Source organism: Vidua chalybeata, chromosome 10 (genome assembly GCF_026979565.1).
Source record: "Vidua chalybeata isolate OUT-0048 chromosome 10, bVidCha1 merged haplotype, whole genome shotgun sequence".
Taxonomy (NCBI): Eukaryota; Metazoa; Chordata; class Aves; order Passeriformes; family Viduidae; genus Vidua; species Vidua chalybeata.
Window position 1 is genome coordinate 906,538 of NC_071539.1, and position 21,279 is coordinate 927,816.

At 49.6% G+C, this 21,279-nt stretch overlaps 2 protein-coding genes across 2 annotated transcripts in view; both read right to left on the reverse strand.

The window, feature by feature from the left end:
- Window positions 1–11,656: 11,656 nt before the first annotated feature.
- LOC128793062 (1-phosphatidylinositol 4,5-bisphosphate phosphodiesterase eta-1-like) lies at window positions 11,657–14,454 on the reverse strand. Its single transcript, XM_053952013.1, has one exon. The coding sequence runs from the start codon at window positions 13,827–13,829 to the stop codon at window positions 11,751–11,753; it is 2,079 nt and encodes a 692-aa protein (XP_053807988.1). The 5' UTR covers window positions 13,830–14,454; the 3' UTR covers window positions 11,657–11,750.
- The window catches only part of LOC128793061 (1-phosphatidylinositol 4,5-bisphosphate phosphodiesterase eta-1-like), a 43,528-nt gene continuing 36,021 nt past the window's right edge, over window positions 13,773–21,279 (reverse strand). The window contains exons 13-24 of the mRNA XM_053952012.1: window positions 21,060–21,154; window positions 20,330–20,430; window positions 19,152–19,331; window positions 18,955–19,062; window positions 18,317–18,441; window positions 17,810–17,894; window positions 17,189–17,335; window positions 16,719–16,798; window positions 15,403–15,462; window positions 14,573–14,933; window positions 14,101–14,129; window positions 13,773–13,798 (exon numbers count right to left, since the gene is read on the reverse strand). Of these exons, the coding sequence (XP_053807987.1) occupies window positions 14,119–14,129; window positions 14,573–14,933; window positions 15,403–15,462; window positions 16,719–16,798; window positions 17,189–17,335; window positions 17,810–17,894; window positions 18,317–18,441; window positions 18,955–19,062; window positions 19,152–19,331; window positions 20,330–20,430; window positions 21,060–21,154 (1,353 nt within the window). The 3' untranslated portion in view covers window positions 13,773–13,798; window positions 14,101–14,118. The remainder of the gene's footprint in view (window positions 13,799–14,100; window positions 14,130–14,572; window positions 14,934–15,402; window positions 15,463–16,718; window positions 16,799–17,188; window positions 17,336–17,809; window positions 17,895–18,316; window positions 18,442–18,954; window positions 19,063–19,151; window positions 19,332–20,329; window positions 20,431–21,059; window positions 21,155–21,279) is intronic.

Sequence of the window (21,279 nt, forward strand, 5' to 3'; positions counted from 1 at the left end):
CCCCGGGCAGCATGCCAAGGTAATTCCAGGTTCTGCCACGGCTCCTTGGCTTCAGAGAAAAGCATTCACAACCCCCCTCTGCCGTTAAAATGCCTGGAAGAGTAAGGGTGGCTCAAGCCTGTCTAAACAGTTGTCATTTATTAACTTATGTTTTATGGCACCAGCTCTACTGCTGCAAGGAATTAGTCATTTATTTAGTTCTGACAGTTCCTCTCCTGTCATTAAATTCAGTCTTCTGTATAATACAGAGAAAAGAAAACAATTCCCCCATAGCTACTCAAACTTTGTGTATAACAATTCTCTGAACACGATGATGATTGTGTGGGCTGAAATCTCACAGAACTGTGGTGCGACTCAGGATCGTTTCCAGATGACTTTAAAAATCCTATTAAAATTCATCCATATCCATTATTCGTGTCTCCTGACATGTGACAACTCATTGCACCAGAAATCAATGAATTTTCATTGCCACAAATGCATTTCCCAGCACATCTTTGCACAGGGCTTGTTCCCTTCTCCCTCCCTGCTGGGAGGGATTGCTGCCACACACAAGGAGCTGTGAACAGAGCTGCCACACACCAGCCCGACTTGCACATTCTTGGGCTTTTGTGATTCAGTAAAAGACACTTTGCTGCAGAATCCCCCATTTCCTGCTGGCACAGGGAAGGCTGCTGGGCATTCCCAGTCCGAGGAGTGAGGCTGCTGCTGGACAAGTTAAGCTAAGGACAGGAGGAGCAGGAATCCATGGGCTCTCCTTAAGGGATGGCTTTACTGCTGTTTCACAGCACTATCTGCTCCACATCCAAGAAGAATTCTCTCTTCAGTTTACTTCCCTCCACGGAGGGAAGCCAGGACTGCTGGAGGTGAGAGTTCCTGCTGGGAGCTGGGCCAGAGCAGCTCAGCTCCCTCAGGGATGTGACCTGCACACTGAAATCACTGACTCCACAGACCCCAGCTCTTGAGGGGACTCATCAGCCACAGACAGCAGTGAAACCGAGCTCCTGCTATGAATTACGGAAATAAAACACCACACATTTTTCTCTGCTGCCATATCCCAAGATTAAACTGCAATTCAACAAAGCAAATGCTGAGGAAATAAATTCTGCTCTCTGAACACGAGTGTAAGGAACTAAGGATGACAATAAAGTTGTTGATCATCTAACAAAACGAAGGCAGGACCATGTGTACATCTAGCAAAATAATTAGCTCAAGATGCAGGAATGCTAAACAAAGTCAGGCTTCACTGCACTGATCCATCAGAGTTTTTGCCTTACAGCTGGACCTGGCACAATGCAATCCTGTCACAGTGGGAACAATTAATCATGAGAAGTCAGATGATAGAGACTTTCCTAACCCTATCCAACAGTTTACAGATTCAAATATATATGACTAATGAGATATTTTCCATCATATTTTTCCACCTCCTCAGTTTCTGTCATTTCCAGGTACAGGTCCTCTTGCTTTTGTTTTATAGAGAAGGAAGAGATCTGTTGTACCTGCTCATTTTCTTGGCATGAAACCTCCATGTTCAGAGCAGGGGCTGTGGGAGAGGAGCTTTTGAATTACCCTTTGTTTTCAAATGAAGATCCACTCACGTTTATCCCACTGAACTTTAATTTGAAGTGTAATATTCTGCAGATGCTGCTCTGATTCTTTGTTCCAATTTCCCAAAAGCAAAAGGACTTGACAAGGGGCCAAAAGAAGCAGAAATGTCTGAGTGAGTTCCAGCTGCACCTCGAGAGCTCCTGCTCTGCTTTAGGAAGCTCCTGGTCTCCATGGTTACAGAGGAGTTGAAAAATAATGATCAAATCTGACCTTAAATGCTCCCATCCAGCACAAAAAAATAACCCTGCTCAGGATGCCCCACGCTGACAGCCCAGTGGAGCGTGACCCCACATCCTGCACACCCTGCCCCCGGGGCTGCTCCAGCCCTGGGCACCAGGTGCTGCTGGGCACTGCCCTAGCTGCTGCTGGGCACTCCATTTCTCCTGCTGGGCACTCCCTTTCTCCTGCTGGGCACTCCATTTCTCCTGCTGGGCACTCCATTTCTCCTGCTGGTCACTCAATTTCTCCTGCTGGACACTCCCTTGCCCCTGCTGGACACTCCATTTCTCCTGCTGGTCACTGCCCTTGCTCCCCTTGCCCCTGCTGGGCACTGCCTTGCTGCTGCTGGGCATTCCTTTGCTCCTGCTGGGCACTCCATTTCTCCTGCTGGGCACTCCATTTCTCCTGCTGGACACTCCCTTTCTCCTGCTGGACACTTCCTTGCCCCTGCTGGACACTCCATTTCTCCTGCTGGGCACTCCATTTCTCCTGCTGGGCACTCCATTTCTCCTGCTGGGCACTCCCTTGCCCCTGCTGGACACTCCATTTCTCCTGCTGGACACTGCCCTTGCCGCTGCTGGACACTCCATTTCTCCTGCTGGGCACTCCATTTCTCCTGCTGGACACTCCATTTCTCCTGCTGGGCACTGCCCTTGCTCTCCTTGGTCTGAGCCCCCAGAGCTGCCCAGGCCAGCCCCAGGGGACAGCCCCAGGGGACAGCCCAGTGCCATCAGCTGGGCCAGCAGTGGGAAGGCTCCAGTGTCTCTCTGTCAGGCCCAGCCCTGGAGCCCGAGCTGCTCCTCAGGCTGAGCACACAGAAGGGAAGGACAGCCCGGAGAGCAAAGCCACCCCGCAGCTCCTCCAGCACAGATGGCATTTGTTTCATATAAAAGGGCAAAGAACAAAGCCTCTGATTCACATTACACAACCCCGAAGAAACAAACTCCAAAGCCCAGAGCAAATCCCCAAACATCCCAGAGAACCCAATTCCCCCCTCACTGCTGTCCTGGAGCAGTGGCAGCTGTGATGGAGGCAGGGAAGGACTGACCCTGCACACCTGGGGTGACTCAAAGCTCATCTCTACTGCCACGGTTCAGCCCCTCTCTGGCTCCTCCTGCCCACACCTGGGGTGAGGATGAGCAAGAGATGAATGTCCCCAGGGTGGAGGGGCACTGACTTCATGTGTGCCACCAAGGAGAGCTCACTCATCTCTGGCTCCTAAAGATGCTGACTGCTTTAACAGGTATTTTTGTTTTGCTGCTGTCCCTGCTGATCAACAGGTGTAGTGAGTCTTGACAATATAATAAATTGACAAGTGAGAAGTGACATTCACCAGTGAAAAGTGACATATGCCAGGGATGCCACATGGAGAGGCCACAAGGGCAGCCCAGTGATAGAAAAAAAACAGCATTTTTTGTATATAGCATGGAATAGCAAAAAAAGGGGGAGCCAGGCATGAGAAATGGAGGAGAAAAATTCCAGACAAATTCTGACCCCAGAGGATATATGACTTCATTGAGTCCTACAAACCTGACACCCCTAGGTATCTCCAAACAGGTTTATTGAATAGACTGAGGTTTCAGCTGTCCCCTGGAAAGCACAGGATCCATTTCAGTCTGGAGGAGCTGTGTGTCATTCAGACACTGACAGGCGAGCACACACAGAGCACAGGGCAGCAGGGTGACACCACAGCTGTGACAAATCTGTTCTGCAGACACTCGGGGTCCCTGCCAGCGCTGGCAGCAGAGATGGGACAGTGGCAGCACCCGGGTGTGCAAGTCCCAGAGCTGGATCCACCCTCAGTGTCTGAGTGATTCATTAACCTCTAACGACTGTCTGTCTGTCTGTCTGTCTGTCTGGCAGCTATTTGGTTCTTGTGCCCAGCTCCAGCAGGTGTTTTCTGGCTCAGGGGGCCAAGTTAAACCCAAGGGGTTTGTGTCAAATCCTCCCCTGCTGCTGCTGCCACTCCCAGTCCATTCCTGCTGCCTCTGAGCCTTCCAGGCCCAGGTGTGCCCAGGTGTGCCCAGGTGTGCCCAGGTGTGCCCAGGTGTGCCAGGCCCACAGTTCAGCAGAGAGGCTGCACTTGCTGAAGAGATACATGATCTGGAGAGACTCCCAGCTTTTGCCAAACAAAGCTCTGTGTGTAATTCTGGGTAGCTCAGGAGCTGCCTGGATGGAAAAGCCTTTGGCAGGAGTGTCAGATCCATGTCAGGTGGGCAGTCCTGGGCTCCATCAGCCCCTGAGCTTCCCCATCATATTCTGGATTGGTCTTGGTAAGGTCTCCAGTGATCCCTGCTCCTTTTTTTTTTCTTCTTTTCTTCTTTCTGAAGCTTTTTAAGCTCCAGGAAAGGCTGCTGCCAATGCATTCAGCAAAGCCCTGTCAGCCAGTCTGCCTTGCTGTGAAATATTAGCAAACAAGCACTGATGGTAACACAGCCAAGTTTAACAAGATCTCCACTTATTATCCTGTCAATTTTGGTGGGAGAATATGGCATTGCTGTCAGATCCATCTGTTCAGTGCACAGCCCGTGTATAGAAATCACCTCGTCTCACACATGGGGAAAGATTGGGGAGAAATCTGAAGGTAAGAGTGAAAGATGAATTAAAGATCTGTTACTAAATAGTGAGAAGTCAATTAAGATAATTGACCATCTGAGAGCAGCCAGGGTTTGTTCTGGTGGAGGGGGTGAAAATTCTGTCTCTCTGGCCCCACACAAACAGGATTTGTTGCAGCCTGCACAGATCAAATGTTATCCACAGCTTGGATCACCACAAAGTGATATGGACAGGAGGCACAAGAGCATGGCTGGGAAAAGCCACAGAAGGAAAGCCTCTAAGAAGGTATCAATTTAAACATATTTTTTTTTTAAATCAACAAATTAACCTGATCACTGGTCACAAAAAGCATTGCTGGTGTAGTTGGAGTAACTTTCTTGGAAGAAGTAGAAATGGAATGGAAAAACTAACAAATGCTAGAGAAACTTCAAGGGACAAATATCTATCCCTAACAACATTCCATTATTGTTTATCCTGTTCCATCTAAGAGGTTGAAGGAAAGTTGCTGGGCAAGATAATAGCTGGTCAAATGATTTTCTCAGCAAAAGCAGGAGGCTGCCATTGGATTCTGCTGGGGGTGAAAACTGTGAGCTCTAAGGGTTCATGTTCCTGTCCCTCCTGCAGAGGAGATGCCTCAGGAAAAGTGTCTGGGCAATCCAAACTGGATATCACATTCCAATTCTCACCAATCAATCAGTAATGGTTTGACTAACTCTAAAACCATTTCAATAAAAAATGAACAGAAATGCTTTCAGCAACTGCAGCCTCTGGACTGCTGAGCCTGGGAAGGCTTTGGTGGATCAGCACTGCAGGACTGCCATCACTCCCCACAATTCTTCCACTTGGTAACAAATGAAAATGTATGGGATGTGAATGACCACCAACTCAGAATTTTGGCCTAATTTAGATTATTATATAGCTCAAACCAAACACATGGAGTTACTCCTTGTTTAAAGCTTCCCATCAGAGCAGCACAGGGCCTGCTGTGTGCATTCCTCCTGCTGAGCTTTCAGCATCTCCATTATGTGCAGCAGGAGGTGCTGCCAAAACCATCCCAGAGACAGGAACCATTTCCTCTGGCTCTGGACTGCATCCCTCTGCACCACTCCCAGCACAGACCTACAGCAGAGCAGGGCCTGCTGGCCTGGTGATGGATGGGCCCCAGTTACTGGCTAGAGAAACACCTCCATTGAGTCAAAACAAGGGCTTTTGTGCAAGGAAATCAAAGGGGCAATTCCTGCACATGTGTGCATCAGCCCTTCTCCCTCACTGCTGCTGTCAGTCCAGCAGCACTCCTGCTGCAAGGCTGGCCCAGCTCTGTGCCTGGAGCACAGACCAGAGGAGCTGGTGAGGATTTATCTTTCCAATTAAAAACTGCATTGATTGGTAAATCTCAATTTCTCTCATGAAGGCACACGGTGGCTTTGGGAAATGCCAAAAGATGAAATCCTCTGCAGTTTTCTCTCTCAGTTTGGGTGGGGAAGGATCCCACTGCAACCAGGGCCACATGGCCCCAGTGCTCCCACAGCTCCACGCTGCAGCTCCAACTCTCAGTCAGCCTTAGAGACCTAAGGAGCACCCAAATAAGAACAGTCCCCTTCCACACCCTCTGCACGCAGCCAGAGCCTGGAGCAGCTCCTCCAGAGGCCAAATCCATCCAGGAGCTTAAGCCATAGCAGGAAAGTGGGGTTCAGGCCAATATCACCACTGCTTATTTAAATTAATTCAAACAGCACATGCATCTTCACCCTTAGAAGGAGGGGCACATTCTAAATATTTAACATCATAGTTCCAAGACAAAACAAATACAAGAATATTAATTACCATCTTGCTCACTCAGCATCACCTCTGTTTGGAAATCAAATATGAAATAGTACAAGAAACCTGACACATGCTTTAAACCAAACTTCCATCCCTGGTGCCTTTGGAACAGCTTTAGATGGACCGAGCCTGGACAAGCAGACAAGGAACAGACCCCACCCCAGCACACACCTGGGGAAACTCCACCCACTGCACCAGTTACACTGGATTCAAACTGCCTCAAGCACCCAAATTTAGCACTCAGTTGTGTTCCCTCATCCTGCTGAACTCTGCACTGCAAGAGGATCCCCCTGGATGCAGCTGAATTTCCATGTTACTGAAAAAATGATACCAGCTCTGGAAATAAGAAAGTCAAATTAATATGGCTTGCAGCACTCTGCAACTCTCCATATTCTGTTCTCTGAGCAGTGTTCATTTGCAGAACTCCACTGAATTTAAAAGTATCACTTTAGACAAACACATCTTTAACTGAAATAAGATTTTGACTATTAATGTTTAAGATGTGAAACACTAAATTAAAGAATCCACTTTAAAGAGCTTGTAAGTTAAATGAGTGCTTGAAAACTCAGCACAAATTAATCATCTGCTTCCAGACATCTGTCACCTTAAAAATGTGCTTCCTCAAGTCTATTACTCCTTGAAATGGGATCACATAAATCCTGCCTGGCTGCACTGGTGAACTGCAGCCCCAGCTGCACTTTAATTCCCCATCCCAGCCATGCCTAGAGCAGGGGCTGGAGCAGAGCAGCAGAGCTGGAACCACTGCCACAGCCAGGCCTTGGGGAGCTCAGTGCCCCAGGGCAGGTCCTAACGGGGACCCTGCAAATCCCACGCGGTGCTGCAGCACTGTTTCGTTTTATCCCGGTTTCTGCAGGAATCTGCAGCTCCCCGTGCAGCCGCACAGAGCAGTGGGGCCAGCGAGGTGGCTCCTCAAGGAAGGAGGGCACAGCTACAGGGCTGCACCACACCCAAAGTTTTGGGCTGTCAGACACCAGAGTTCCCAGCCCTGGTGTCACTTGGTACTGCATTCCCTGTCTGCTGGGATTAGATCAGAGAATAGTGGGGTTTGGAAAGAGACCTGACTGGTTTGAATATAAAGGAACTATTTCTGTGTCATTATGAAGTCTAACATGGAAGTTGCCATTTCTTTTAAATGCTCCCACCAGGAAGAATGGGATTTATCTTTATTTACAAGTGCCCAGCCAAGCAACCAGTGAGATTCAGGCTGCTCAGAACCTTGAACTCCCTTTTCAGCATCCCTTTTCTGTGTTTTCACTGCACACACACACACAGAACCAGAGCAGCAAATCCACGTGGCTCCACCTGCAGAGAGGCTGCAGAGCTCCTCAGGCTGGAGCTGGACTCCAAATGCTGCTGGGACTGCAGCAGTGGCAGGGCAAGGCTCTGCTGCAGAGGGTTTTCATGTTGAAACCCCAGCTGTTCCTAAAGCAGGGACTAACAAAGCACGGCACCCAGCTGCTCTCTCTCCCTCCCTCCATGCCCCCCTCACACACAAACACAGCCGTGCCCTTCTGCCAGGCCAGCACTGGGAGCAGAGACAAGGCAAGGCCGGGTAACTCAGCTGAACCCCGACTGCAAACGCTCCTGGCTGCTCCACAGCCAGACTGAAGTCATGTGCAAAAGTAGGTATTTCCACTTCCACGGCTTTCTACACGCACAAAATCCCTCTACATGCACCTCAGCTAGGCCAGCCAGGCACTGTTCATTTTAATTTCTTTCTGTCTCAACCAACACAGGACTTAAAAAGATAATCTCTGGTAGAAATTCAATTTGTCTCTCCTCCTGCATGTCTAAGCAGATCTGTAATCAGTGTAATCACTGTGCCACTGCCTTGTGTGTGACTGAGGGTCCTGCACGATTTTCCCTGTTGCAAAAAGGAACAGCATTAAAATCTCATCAAAACAAATCCAAATGAGCATCAGTCCAAGAACAAAATTGACCCAACAGGCTCCTGGGTGAAAATCTGGCTCTTCTTTCACGAAATGTTTTATTCTTACATACCTTAATCTTATTTAAGATGCAAATGGGAAATTCAGGATGAAAGCCCTCCTACCAAAGCGTTGGAACAGGGGCTCCTGTGCAGGAGTGGGGGATGTGGAATGGCTCCTAACACCTGGAACATTCTGTACAACTGTTTAAAGCAGGGGCTGCTGATACTCCAGTAAGCAATCATAGAAATGTAACTGGACACTCTTCCTGGCTTTCAATTAGAAAATGTATAATTTCTCAAAAGTAATATTCCAAACCCATCTGTTCTCTGCAGATTCTTGAGCAGCTTAATTTATGCCTTCTTTCATGAATTAGCAAAGCAATTTAAGTCTGCTAACCCAGGATGTGAGCCACTAGCCTTTACTAAGCTGAAGTGATTGTTTATTCTGCATTGGTGCAGATTCTGCACCAAAAAAGTCTTCACTAGATGGATTTTCAATAAGCTGCAGCCTTCTTCAGACAGTTTAATTAATTTTGGGAGAGGACTAAAATTGAATGGCCATCTAGATGTCTGAAGTGCAGATTTCTGGTCTGTCTCATCCAGAAGTCTAAAAGCCCTGGCTCTGTACAATGCTGCTGGGATCCACACACAGCTGTTCCCAGAGTTTCACGGCTGAGCTCTAGAGGTGCCGAATTTCTGAACTCAGCATCCCTTCAGCTCATGATCCAGGGCACTGTCACCAGATGACACAAGGAAAAACGACACACCACAGCTTTGGTCACGATGAAGAGACTCATTTGTTTCCTCTGACTCCAATCTTTTATAGTTCTCCAAAGGTGCCAGTGGGTTGGAGGGTGAATGTGCCACCTCTCCAAGGACACTGGACAAACTACCTGTACATCAAATTTCTCTGCCTCTGTGAAAGAATGCAAAACAATAGGTTGTTTACAGAAAGTTGTGTGGGAAAGTTCTCTACAAGAATGTCAACTCAGAAGGGTTTAGAAAACTCTTGATAATCAGGGCGACAGGGCACAAAGCTGGAGAAGGAGGCATGTGCGGCTTTCCCGAAGCGCCCCGTTCCCATGGAGTTTTGGAGTCGCTGCACAGAGCAGCCACCCCCAGGCTGGACTTTCTGGGACCCCAAGTGGCTGCTGCAGCACCGATTCGCAGGGACACAAACATTTCTGACCCAGAGAGTCCCACACCTGCTCGGGGCTGGCACCACAATACTCACCAGCAACACCACATCACCTGGGCTCTGGAGGATCAGCAGGGTGCTTCAGGTACCCCAAGACACTTCACAGCAGGAACATCCCCACGGGAGCAGCTGGATTGGCAGCAGGTACCTTTGTTTGCATTGCTTCCACTCCATGAAAGAAAATTAAGCTTGTTCATTTAAACTAAAAACTGAAGAAATATTTTTTTTATATATATATATATTTAAAGGCTGATGTGTAATGTGTATTTGGCTTCAGCTGCACTACAGAAACCCTGCCCTGCTCCATTAGCCAAATGTCACTGTCACACAAAGAACTGTCCCCATCTGGATTAACTTCTAAAATTAAGAGTATAAGAGATTATGTGGTAAAACACTGCTGCAGTAATCTGTCCTAACTCCTGCAAGCACCATACAATTTTTCTAAATTCATTCCAATTAAAACAAGTTTTTTCACCTCCCACAATGGAGATCTTCTCATTTGCTTCCTTGCAAGGCACTTTTGGTATCCCTCAGTCACACCTCCCAGACTGCATCCTGGCTATGAGACAGAAACCCAGGTCCAAAGCTTAAGGGAGTAATCCAGTGTCTGGTTCTGGTCCTCCATGGAAAGATGCTTTTTGTTTAGAAAATCCACTGTTCCCTCCCAAGTGATACCACAGCCACTCTCCTGTGTTAGAGCCCGAGTGGAACAGACAAACTCAAATGTGGCTCGTGATCCAGAAGGGAGACCAGAGCTCAGCTGCCACCTCCAGCCAAGAACCACCCTGTGAAGTGAAGGATCTTCCCTCCTTGCATCTCCAGCCAAGACAGATGTGTGCAGTCACTAAGTGCTGCTGGATTCAGCACCAATCTATTTGAATAATTTTTTTTTTTCCAGAACACATGTAACCAAGTGCTTAAAAATCTATTTTAATGACATTTTCAAGAATAATAATAATACTCTGCAATACAAAAGAAAGAGGTAAAAGGTACGTCTTTGACATATCAGAAAAACTTACAGCAAAGGCAAAGAGTATCTTCCAACCAAAATAAAGCTATATTGTTCCCTACAGGGAAGCTTTAGGTGTCTGAGATTCCTTCACCCAATTCACTTTCAGCCTTCATAGAAAAAAGGTAAACAGTCAAAATAGTCACTCTACCATGTCAGTTTAAATATTCCACTGACTGTCAACAACTTAGCCATAAAATTACAAATATACAGAAAATGGACCTACTGTACCCAAGCTACTCACACAACCAACAGCAAAAATACATACAAAATAAGCAGAAATTGTTTTCATTCATAAAAGCAGAATTACTCCCACATTTCACTCTGTCTCAAATCAACACAGTAAACAAAAAGGAAGACAACTGTTGTCATACTTTGTAGAGAGGGCAGAAGACAAATCTACACAGGACTCACAAATCTGGACTAACCCTAATTCTACAAACCATTTGCTGCAGAATCACAGTTCATACATGAAAACATGTAAAATTTATAGTAACAATTCTGAACAAGTGATGCTAATGAAGGGTCGCTGCCTGTTGGGCAGAACAAGCCCCAGTCCAGCATTCCAGACACCACAGTGCTTTGGAGAATCCTCACAAGAGGCTAAAAGTGATCACCAAAAGTGTTTTTTTCCAAGCAGGAGGACAAGACACAAGGAAACCAGTATTGCCTTCAGTGCAACGTCAGGCTTTGGAGCACGGCATTGGAGACACAGAACGCTACAAATGCACACAGGCTCCGCCAGCACCCCTAAGGATGGACGGCGGCTCCTACTTCCCTCAGCTCTGACAGGAGGGGCACGTTAAATCACCCCTGACTCACGGGAACGAAACTGCGTTTTGAAACGCCCTAAGCGCTCCAAGCTGCGTTTTGAAACGCCCTAAGCGCTCCAAGCTGCGTTCTGAAGCGCTCCAAGCTCTCCAAGCTGCATTTTGAAGCACCCTAAGCACTCCAAGCTGCATTTTGAAACGCCCTAAGCGCTCCAAGCTGCGTTTTGAAGCACTCCAAGCTCTCCAAGCTGCGTTTTGAAGCACCCTAAGCACTCCAAGCTGCATTTTGAAACGCCCTAAGCTGCGTTTTGAAATGCCTTAAGCGCTCCAAGCTGCGTTTTGAAGCACCCCAAGCTGCGTTTTGAAGCACCCTAAGCGCTCCAAGCTGCATTTTGAAGCGCCCCAAGCGCTCCAAGCTGCGTTTTGAAGCACCCCAAGCTGCGTTTTGAAGCACCCTAAGCACTCCAAGCTGCGTTCTGAAGCGCTCCAAGCTGCGTTTTGAAGCACCCTAAGCACTCCAAGCTGCGTTTTGAAGCACCCTAAGCGCTCCAAGCTGCGTTCTGAAGCGCCCCAAGCGCTCCCAGCAGCTCCTGGCTGCCCCAGCCCGGGGCCGTGCGCGGCCTACAGCCTGAGCAGGAAATAGATCTCGGGCTGCTCCTGGGCGCCGGGCGGCAGCGGCAGCTCGCCGCAGCCGTGCTGCAGGGCGGAGCAGGCTCCCTCGGGCACGCCGCGGCGCTCCGCGGGGCAGCCGTGCAGGTAGCGGCCGATGTAGGAGCCGGTGGAGTGCCGGTTGGCGGCGGGCGGCGGCCCCGCGGCCTTGCTCCGCAGCACCACGGCGGGCGCGGCGCCGCACGGCCTGTGCTTGCCCGCCGCCTCCTGCCGCTCCCGGGCGCGGCTGGCGATGTTCCGCACCCGGCTCTGGCTGCGGGACGACAGCTTCCTCACCAGGGCCCGCGGGCAGTCCTCGTCCGGCTGCCTGGGGCACAGGGGCTCCCGGCCGTCCTCCTGCTCCGGGGACAGCAGCCTCCGCAGCTGCTCCGTCAGCGCGTCCGTGGAGTGCGGCCTCACGCCCTGCATGGCAGCCACCTTCCTGTCCCTCAGGCCCGAGGAGATGAAGCTCCTGCTGATGTACTGGTACTTACTCTCAAAGTTGCAGGAAATGTCCTCCGAGGTCAGGTCTCCCAGACTCTTGGACTTGCAGGGGCTGCTGTGCTGGATGGCCGGGTGCGGGGGGAACGGCAGAGCCCCCGGGAGCAGGGGGCAGGCTGAGCCGGCCTGGGCGGCACGCGCTGCAGCCTTGTGCTTCTCCGAGGGCTGCTGCCACAAAACCCCGGCGCTCTCGCAGGCGGGGAAAGCGAGCTGGCTCCCCGCAGCCCCGAAGGTCTCGGAGCAGAGCCAGGCGGCGGCACAGGGCGCGGCGGTGGAGCCGCTCCCAGAGGTCCTGTCACCACCGTGCCCGGGGTCCTGCTTCTGCCTCAGGCTCACAGGAGAAGCCAGCTGGCTCATGTCCTCCCGTCTGTACTCACAGGCGGTTACCAGGAGGTCCTGGCAGTCCCCGTCCACCTCCAGCAGGCTGCTGCTGTCCGAGTGCTCCCCAGGGACAGGGGGTCCCAGCGCCTCCTCAAAGATGCGGCTGTTGGAACCAAAAGAACTGGCAGACTCGGGGGCTTCCCAGCTTGGTCCAGATTTTGTAGCACAATTCCTTTGGGGATTTGCATTTAGCAAAGAGAGGGATGAAGAACAAGAGCCAGGCAAGTTACTTTCTAGATGATTTAATCTTTTCTTGCAAACTAATGCCCCGTGGCTCTTACATTCAGATGCTGGAGATGCCTTGTGGATAATTGTGTATGTGGAATACTCTGCATCCTCCAGGCTGGAGAACGTGGCTGTGTCCGGAGTGGAGAATAAAGAGGATTTGTTGGATTTTGTGGGAGTGAAGTTGTGCCTACAGGGGCTGCTCAGGTCTGCAGCAAACACGTGTGGAACTGCAGCCCCCACCCTGGGGGTCTGGCTGCTGCTGCCTTGGGGGCGGGAGACAGGGGGAACGGGAGTTTGGTCATCTGTGCCATCGAGCTGCCCGATGAGAGTGGACACGGCGCTGTCCAGCTCGCTCTCAGTCGAGAGAGAGACTTCATCAATGAGGTGAGAAATGTCACTGTCCTGCAGGGCCACCGTGGAGTGACAGTCAGGGCCCTCAGAGCACACGGCAGAAGAAAGGGAAAGAGGTGCTGCAGTGCTTTTCTTCATGTCACATTTGTGATTCTCCACCTCTGCGTTCTGAGAAAGAGAAGTCCCCATGAGACTGATCTTCCCTTCCTTAGATCCTTTTGCGTCATCTTCCTTTTTGCCATCTGCACAGTTTTTGTGGTGTAATTTTTCTGTGGGAAGTTCAGAGTCAGAGTCATGCATTAGGGGGACAGTTCCATCAGAAAGATTATTCTCCTGGTAATCCACAAGGTGATTTGGTCGAGCTACACCATTTGCAAAAACCAAATGTTCAGGTTGCTCCTGTGGAGGTGGTACTAAACAGTCAGCTGTAGAATCCCGCTGGTCATTCTCCTTCTTGAACTGAAATGCTACATTTAAAGCATTTGACTTTTGCTCCAAACGTGGAAAACCCAGTTCTTTCAAGCTTGTTTCCTTCTCATTTGTATTGTCATCGCTGTTGGCTAAATTAAATGAGAAACATATTAGTGGCATACAAGACTCTGCTCTGTCTACCAACAGCTATTTTGTCCTTAGACAGACAAATGGAGAACGCAAAACTAGGTACAGTTGTGACAGAACTTAATCATGGGGTTGTGCAGGTTTAGTACAAATTATCTGAGTGACATGAATAAATGGAAAAAATACAACTGCAGGCACTTCATTGAAATTTCCTTGGAATGTCTATTACATCAAGCAGGTGATGTAATATTTGTTGTAAGTAATGTTAATGAGGTACCACATCATAGCTTGCACGTGGCATTACCTTCAGCTGTGTTCCTAGTCACATTTGTACTATAAAGAAGCGTGGCAATAAAGACAGAACAAAACAGCTCTGTTAAAACACACAACACTTGAAAACAAGATGCATGCTTCAAGCTGAGTCAAAAGCATCAAGGAGATGGACTCCAGACTGGTTTATACATGTGGTTACTGCAAAGTGTTACAGTACAAGGATTTCGCTTGGATCTTCTACCAGCAAGCAGCATTCACAAGGGCAAGGGTTTGAATTCCTCGAAAAACACATATTGGATGTTTTCTCCACAAATCCTCTTGTCTTTCTATGCCAGATTTGAGCCTCGTGACTCACTCCTTTGGAGATTTAATGAAGCAGGGACTATAGAAGTAAACTTGGTGTAATAGATTCTGGCTTTAACGCTTGCTAGAAATCAGGTACTCTTGGAAGAAGCAAGGGGAGCCCTGAGCATTCACAAAAAGTAATTTTGGAAGCATCTTACCAGATGTGTTTTCCTCTCCCTTGGCCTCCTGGGCAGTGTCCTCTGCTGGGCAGGGCAGCTCTACCATGAGGAATCTGTCCACGGGCATGGACGCAGGACGCGCCTGCAAGCTGCGGTTCGGCCGCCGGACCACCCCCTCCTTGTCCTTCAGGTCTGTTGGCTCAGAGGCACTGTCCTTAATCTCGGCAGCCTCCAGGAAGCCCATCTTGCTCTTCTTCCTGCCCTTGGCCGGGGCGCTGGCCGTGCGCCGCAGGATGCGCTCGCCGATGGAGCGTTTGCGCACGTGGTGCCCGCCGGCCTCGGCGGTGCCCGCCTTGGGCGCCTTGGAGAACAGCCCTCGGAGCCCCATCAGCTGCTTGCTCTGCAGGGACAGCAACACCACAGCCTGGCCTGAGCTCACGCTCGCCCACAAGGCAAAGAGCTGCTCTCACAGTGCTTATGAGTGATGACGACAAAGTTCAAAACGCAGCAAAGCAAAAATTCACACCAAGCCACTCACAGCTACTCTGAGCAAGGAGCTCCCAGCACAGGTCTCCATGGATGCATGCATGCCTGCCTTTCTCCTCATTAGGATGGCAGCCTGCCACAGTTACCAGAGAGCTTTGCTCAGTCTCCTAATGGGACCTGACAAGGCTCTAGGAAGCGCTCGGCAGTGACAGGCTGCACATTAACGTGGAGTTTGCTATGCATGGGTTTCATCAAAGCAATATTCAGATGTTTCAGAGCCTGCATGGAGAATGGTTCCAGTTTGGCAGTTGCAGATCATGCGATTGGGAACCACTGGAAAGTCTGTGCCCAGCAAGTGCAAAGTGCATGCTCATGAGCTCTACCTTTGTGGCTCCTAGAAAGTGCATTATTGTGTAACTGGGATTGAGGATTAAAGGGCTCCACTGAAAGGCAAAAAGAAATGCAAATCCATTTGGCTAATGTTTTCAAGACTGCCACACAAGCAAATAAGGTAACAGTACATCAGCTGTAAACAGAACTACTCTACAGCAAACCATTTAAAGCTATTTCTTAGTGTAATTATGTGTCCCCCAGGAACTGAGCAGATCTCCTCACTCACAGATGCCAACTCAGCCTATGAGAAACAGCAGTGCAGCATCAGGGGAACAGACCCAGGGACAGAGATGGAATCCCAGTGGGTGTCCCCTCCTGCTCCTCTTGCCTCCCCTCTGGAGTTACACTGCTGGTTTTCTTGAGCATATTTGTTCTTACAAGGGCAGCAGCCAAACAGGCCCCTGCAGACCGTCCCCAAGGGATGTGATCTCACAGATATGCCCAGATGTGCACGTACCAATACGTGTGATCCCATCCCATGATCCCATGGGATCAGGGAGGAGAAAGGAAGCGGAGCTGGGAGAGGATCTGGACAAGAGCAAACCTCAGGCCTGGGCCCTTCTCTCTGCTGTTCTCTCTCTGTTCCCCGGAGCTTTCTGTGGGTGCTGCACAACTTTGGGTTCATGTTTGTCATGACATTCTCTGCACCCTCTCAGAAGGCACAAAGGCTGAGGGGCTGAGTGTCCTCTGCAACCTCAAACCTCACAAAGGTCAGCGTTTTGTGTTTATCTTCATTTCTTAAATCGCTGCTAAGGTGCCATTTTACTTTAGCATTCTGCTGAACATGGCCTTAATTTCTTTGTGCCGCTTATCTCCAGATGGAAACAGCTAAGGAAGGGCAGCTGAAAACACAGAAAAAGCACTGTGCTTTCACTTTCACTTTAAAGACACTAAAATTAGCAAACTTGCAGAAAAACAGAACCTATGCACTAAAACATAAAATTAAACTAGGTTAATTTAAATTAATTAAATTAGCTGCTAAAACCAGTTTGTCAAATATGTTCTGGTGCAGCTACAGTTCTCAAGAACTACTTCCAAAATAAGATTAGTTTAGCACATGGAAGAAATGTACCTCCTGTACCTAGACAAGAGAATTGTTAGGTGCTAACAGTAAGAACATCTGCAAGTATGTGCATAGCAAGGGTGGAGTCATGGTATGGTGAAGTTTCCTTGCTGATCTCCTGCGAGGAAACCCCACACACACTCTGAGCCTCCTGGGCACTCCAACACAAATCCTGGGAGGTTCTGGGGTACATTTAAATCCATTTTTATCAGAAGGAAGATGTACATTTCCAGCTGTACCTACCTTTCCATAGGTCTCATTAATGATTATATGAACAAATATGGAAGCTTCTGTCAGTCCTTCTAAATACACGTGGCGATAGCCTGGGGAAACAGAAGCAGAAATATTCCCACACAAACCTCCACCAAGAACCAGCAGTTTGCATTTTATGCCCAGCTAACAATGACTCCCTAGAAAGTGATGTATACACAGGAAGCCACCTGGTGTCTCTAGTAAACTTCTCTGGTGTCCCCACAGGTTTTCCGAGTTCATCCAAGTTCTAAAAAACACACCAGCAGTAATTTCCAAAAGCACAGACAACCAAACTCCTTTGAGGAATGGTCCATAAAGCACCCTAAGAGAACAGAAGATTTGTCCAAGCTTCACATGAAGTCACAGAGACAAAGATTTCTAAAATCTATCATCTCATGCTGGTAACGTTCTCCTTGAGTTTGAGGGTGGGTTTGCACGCCCAGGAGAACAGAGGGACTCACCAGGCACGAGGCTGCTGAAGGCCACAGTTCTCTGCCCCACAAAGTCTCTCCCGATGGGATCGTGGTCCCAGACAAGGAACCGCACCAGGGCAATTTCGGGCATGTGGATGGTGAAGGTGAGGGTCTCCTCCCACACAGGATTGAACCCTGCAGGACAAACAGGACACACTTTGGGAAACAAGTCCATAGCGAGTGCTTGCCTCAGTTCCAGGAGGCACAGGACACAAGCAGCAGTGACAATTCCATCATGTCAGTCATTAGACGTGGCAGATCTGCCTCTAGGATTGCTTTAAAAACAAAATGGGTCTGCCTGGGAGCTGGCAGGATACCCAGGCAAGCCCTGAGATAGATACAGATAGATTTGAACATCTGCACGAAGGAGATTAAAGAACAATTCAGTTAAAAAACAATGTGGGGAACAACTCCTGCCCTTCACCTCTAACTTGTTTATCTCCACACCAGAAATTCTGTCTGGGAAGCAGAAATAATTTGTTAAAATACAATAATTTGATTTCATCAGATAAGATGCTTTGCAATTCAGAGAGCAATAACAGACACTGATTCATTTATACTTATTTAATATTTTGCTCTAAGAAGAGGAAATCACTTAGATTATCTTACCATTGTCATCCACCACCCTGGTCTGATCTTTACAGCAGTCAACAGGCAACCCAATAATCTCCACCTCAACAAATGGATCTATTATCTGTTTTTCAAAAACACAATATTTTAAAAGGAAGCCAGTCATACAAATGAAGGTGAATTTTTAAAAAAATAATGGAGAGAGCTGATTTAAATTCACATGAGAATTCAAACCCCCTTTGATTGACATGAATTTTCAAGCAGCACTATCATGGGAATTGGCTCCATGAAGTCCATGTTGATGTGTGGTTTGCATCAAGAGCTATGGACAGCTGTGACTAATTTACATAGAAGCCACACTTTAAAATACAAAACAAATCACTTCTTAAACATCACGAGTAGAATACAGGCTGGGGGAAGTGTAGTACATAGTGACCAAAAGCTTGACAATATCTGAAATGTACTGGTGTATTTGAATGGGGAGAAGGTTTGAGTCACACACTGCCATGTCAGTGCAGGAGCTCCCCTGGGACCAAAGCATCTCACCTCTCCTCTGTCCCCCAGCATTGAGTCAGGAGGCTTGGGGAGCTGCTGCCCACTGATGATCTTCAGAATAAGCTGCTTCTTAGGACTGGCAGGAAGTGGATCAGCAGAGTAGGGGTTGAACGTGCCTGAAAGATGGCAAGAATGAGAGCGAAAGGAAAAAGATACACATAACAAATAGCACCCTCCAAGACACACACAGACAGACAAATTCAGTCAGAAATTAAAAACTATGAGTATGGAGCAGCTGTTTAGTAATTTTAAATTTCTCCTCCTCTCTCTTACAACCTTTTCTGAGTGGAGAAGTTCTTGGTTATGTGATTCCAAGGCAGAACTGGACCATGCCCTGGGTACTTGCTCCTGGGCCACTGCAGAGCTTGTTCTACTTTCCTGCAGCTGGTCATCTTAGGACCCCTTTTTCTTCTTTTAAACTCGTGTTTGTAAGGCAAAGACCTCAAAATATACATATATGTATATGATCACAGTAAGAGATTGCACACTGGTGCAAGTCTAAGAGCTATGAGAGCATGGAAATATGAAAGATTCTAGATTTGTTTGCATTTCCTTTCTTGTGCCTTTGCTGTGAAGGACACTTTGTGAAAGGCCTGGCAGCTACAGTGATAACTACACTGGACCCTTACCTTTGCACATCTGCTGAGGTTTGAGGACATAACCACAGTTGCCATTTACCCTGAATTTTGCTTCATTTAACTGCATCACACGTCCCTCAGACTGGTAGTTTAGAGCCACTGAAAGAGAGAAGTCGGGTGCCATTAATAAAGATATTACTAGGCACATACACACCCAAAGGGAAGGAAGTCTTTCACACAGCTCCTACCTAACTGGCAGCCCACATTCCAGTAAGGAACAGGGTTGAAGTTGCTGGAGTCGATCCGGTAGGCTGAGGGATAGACCCTGGTCAGCTGCCTCTGGTTGTAAAGCATGAACTGCTCAGCCTTCTGCTGCACTGCCTGGTGGGCTCTGGTCTCACTGAATGACAGCACGTTCCCTGTGGAGCCTGTGTGCCACGGTACAACCAACAGACAGGTGACAAACAACCCCAGGGCACGGGGCCTGAGCCCAGACCTCATTACCTGGGTGTTAACCAAGGGCAGTGTGAGATTTAGTCCAGTGTTCCAGGATAGATTGTCTTTTCTTACACAAATCATGCACCGTGGGTAACTGAAGGGCAGCAGCTCCCCCTTCCAGGAGGGTCTGTTGTCCTCCCCTCAAGTCTGCAGACTTGAAAGGAAAGCCAAGTGAGAGCTCCAGCTAAAGAGCCCAAGCTCAAGAGCTCCTGCTGGGGCCTTTCCTCCTGCAGACCCCCAGCTCTGGGGAACCTGCAGCAAAATCCTCTGCTGGCAGCAGGGGCAGAGGAGTCACTGCCAGGCAGGGAGTGCCCTGCTGGGCTCTGGCTTTGCCCTTGTGCCACCCTAACAGCAGCACTCAGCCCCCTCCTCTCACAAGTGACAGGGGACATGCCAGCCCTGTGCCACCCCAACAGCAGCACTCAGCCCCCTCCTCTCACAGGTGACAGGGGACGTGCCAGCCCTGTGCCACCCCCACAGCAGCACTGAGCCCCCTCCTCTCACAGGTGACAGGGGACGTGCCAGCCCTGTGCCACCCCCACAGCAGCACTGAGCCCCCTCCTCTCACAGGTGACAGGGGACGTGCCAGCCCTGTGCCACCCCCACAGCAGCACTGAGCCCCCTCCTCTCACAGGTGACAGGGGACGTGCCAGCCCTGTGCCACCCCAACAGCAGCACTCAGCCCCCTCCTCTCACGGGTGACAAGGGACATGCCAGCCCTGTGCCACCCTAACAGCAGCACTCAGCCCCCTCCTCTCACAAGTGACAGGGGACATGCCAGCCCTGTGCCACCCTAACAGCAGCACTCAGCCCCCTCCTCTCACGGGTGACAAGGGACATGCCAGCCCTGTGCCAGCCTAACAGCAGCACTCAGTCCCCTCCTCTCACAGGTGACAGGGGACGTGCCAGCCCTGTGCCAGCCCCGTACCATCATCCACGATGTCCTGGGCTGCCACGGAGTTGGTGTACACCACCAGGTCAGACAGGGCCCGGCACAGCTTCACTGTCTTCCTGCGGCGGGCAAGCCTGCTGGGTTAAAGCAGACAAAAACGGGCAGTTGCAGGATTGAAGGTGTGTTTCAATCCCCCTTTCTGTTCTTTTCAACAACAAGGAAATGAAGAATTGTGAGCAGGGAGCCCTGTGAGGCAAACTTCCTTGGAGAGGGTTCTGGGATGACTGCTCCTCTCTACCTCCCCAGCCCATCCACACAAACAACATTTTTCATTTAAAACATAATGAAATGGCTGCACCATGGCTGTTCTAGGCAAAACCAAGGAGCATTTCAGTGAGAGCAGACACATTCTCAGTGGCACTTTTTTGATAGCTTTTTTTCCCATTCTCAGATGCAATAAAGTTGCCTGGGCTGTGATGCACCTTCTTTAACCTGCCCATTTGCTGTGTTTGCAGCGGGTGAAATAGGGCTGGCATCTCTGCCTGAGCAGTGGTACTGTCACACTGCTCTGCAGTTAATTGCTGCGTGCAGCCTGTGACAGGCGACACAGCCAAAACACGGGGCTCACAGCAAACCCACCTGACAGCTGTCACGTGTCACAGACACATCACAGGTGACACACAGACACAGGGCACCTGCTGCGGGCACAGCCTCACACGCCGATGGCACGAACAGCCCTGCCCTTACCTGAGGGGCTCCAGCTCACCTGTGGGGCTGCCCCGGCTCCTTGCCCGGAGGCTGCTGCTGGCCATCCTCATCATCCGAGGCACCCTGGGCTTTGGCTGCTGCCTTGGCAGCTCTCTGTGGGGAAAGAGCCAGGCAGGGTCAGTCACTGGGGGCTCCCCCGTGACTCTGCTGGGGTTGGGCAGGAGGCTGAGCTGGGCTGTGCAGCCCCAGGGACACGAGTGACCCCTGGGGCTGGGCCA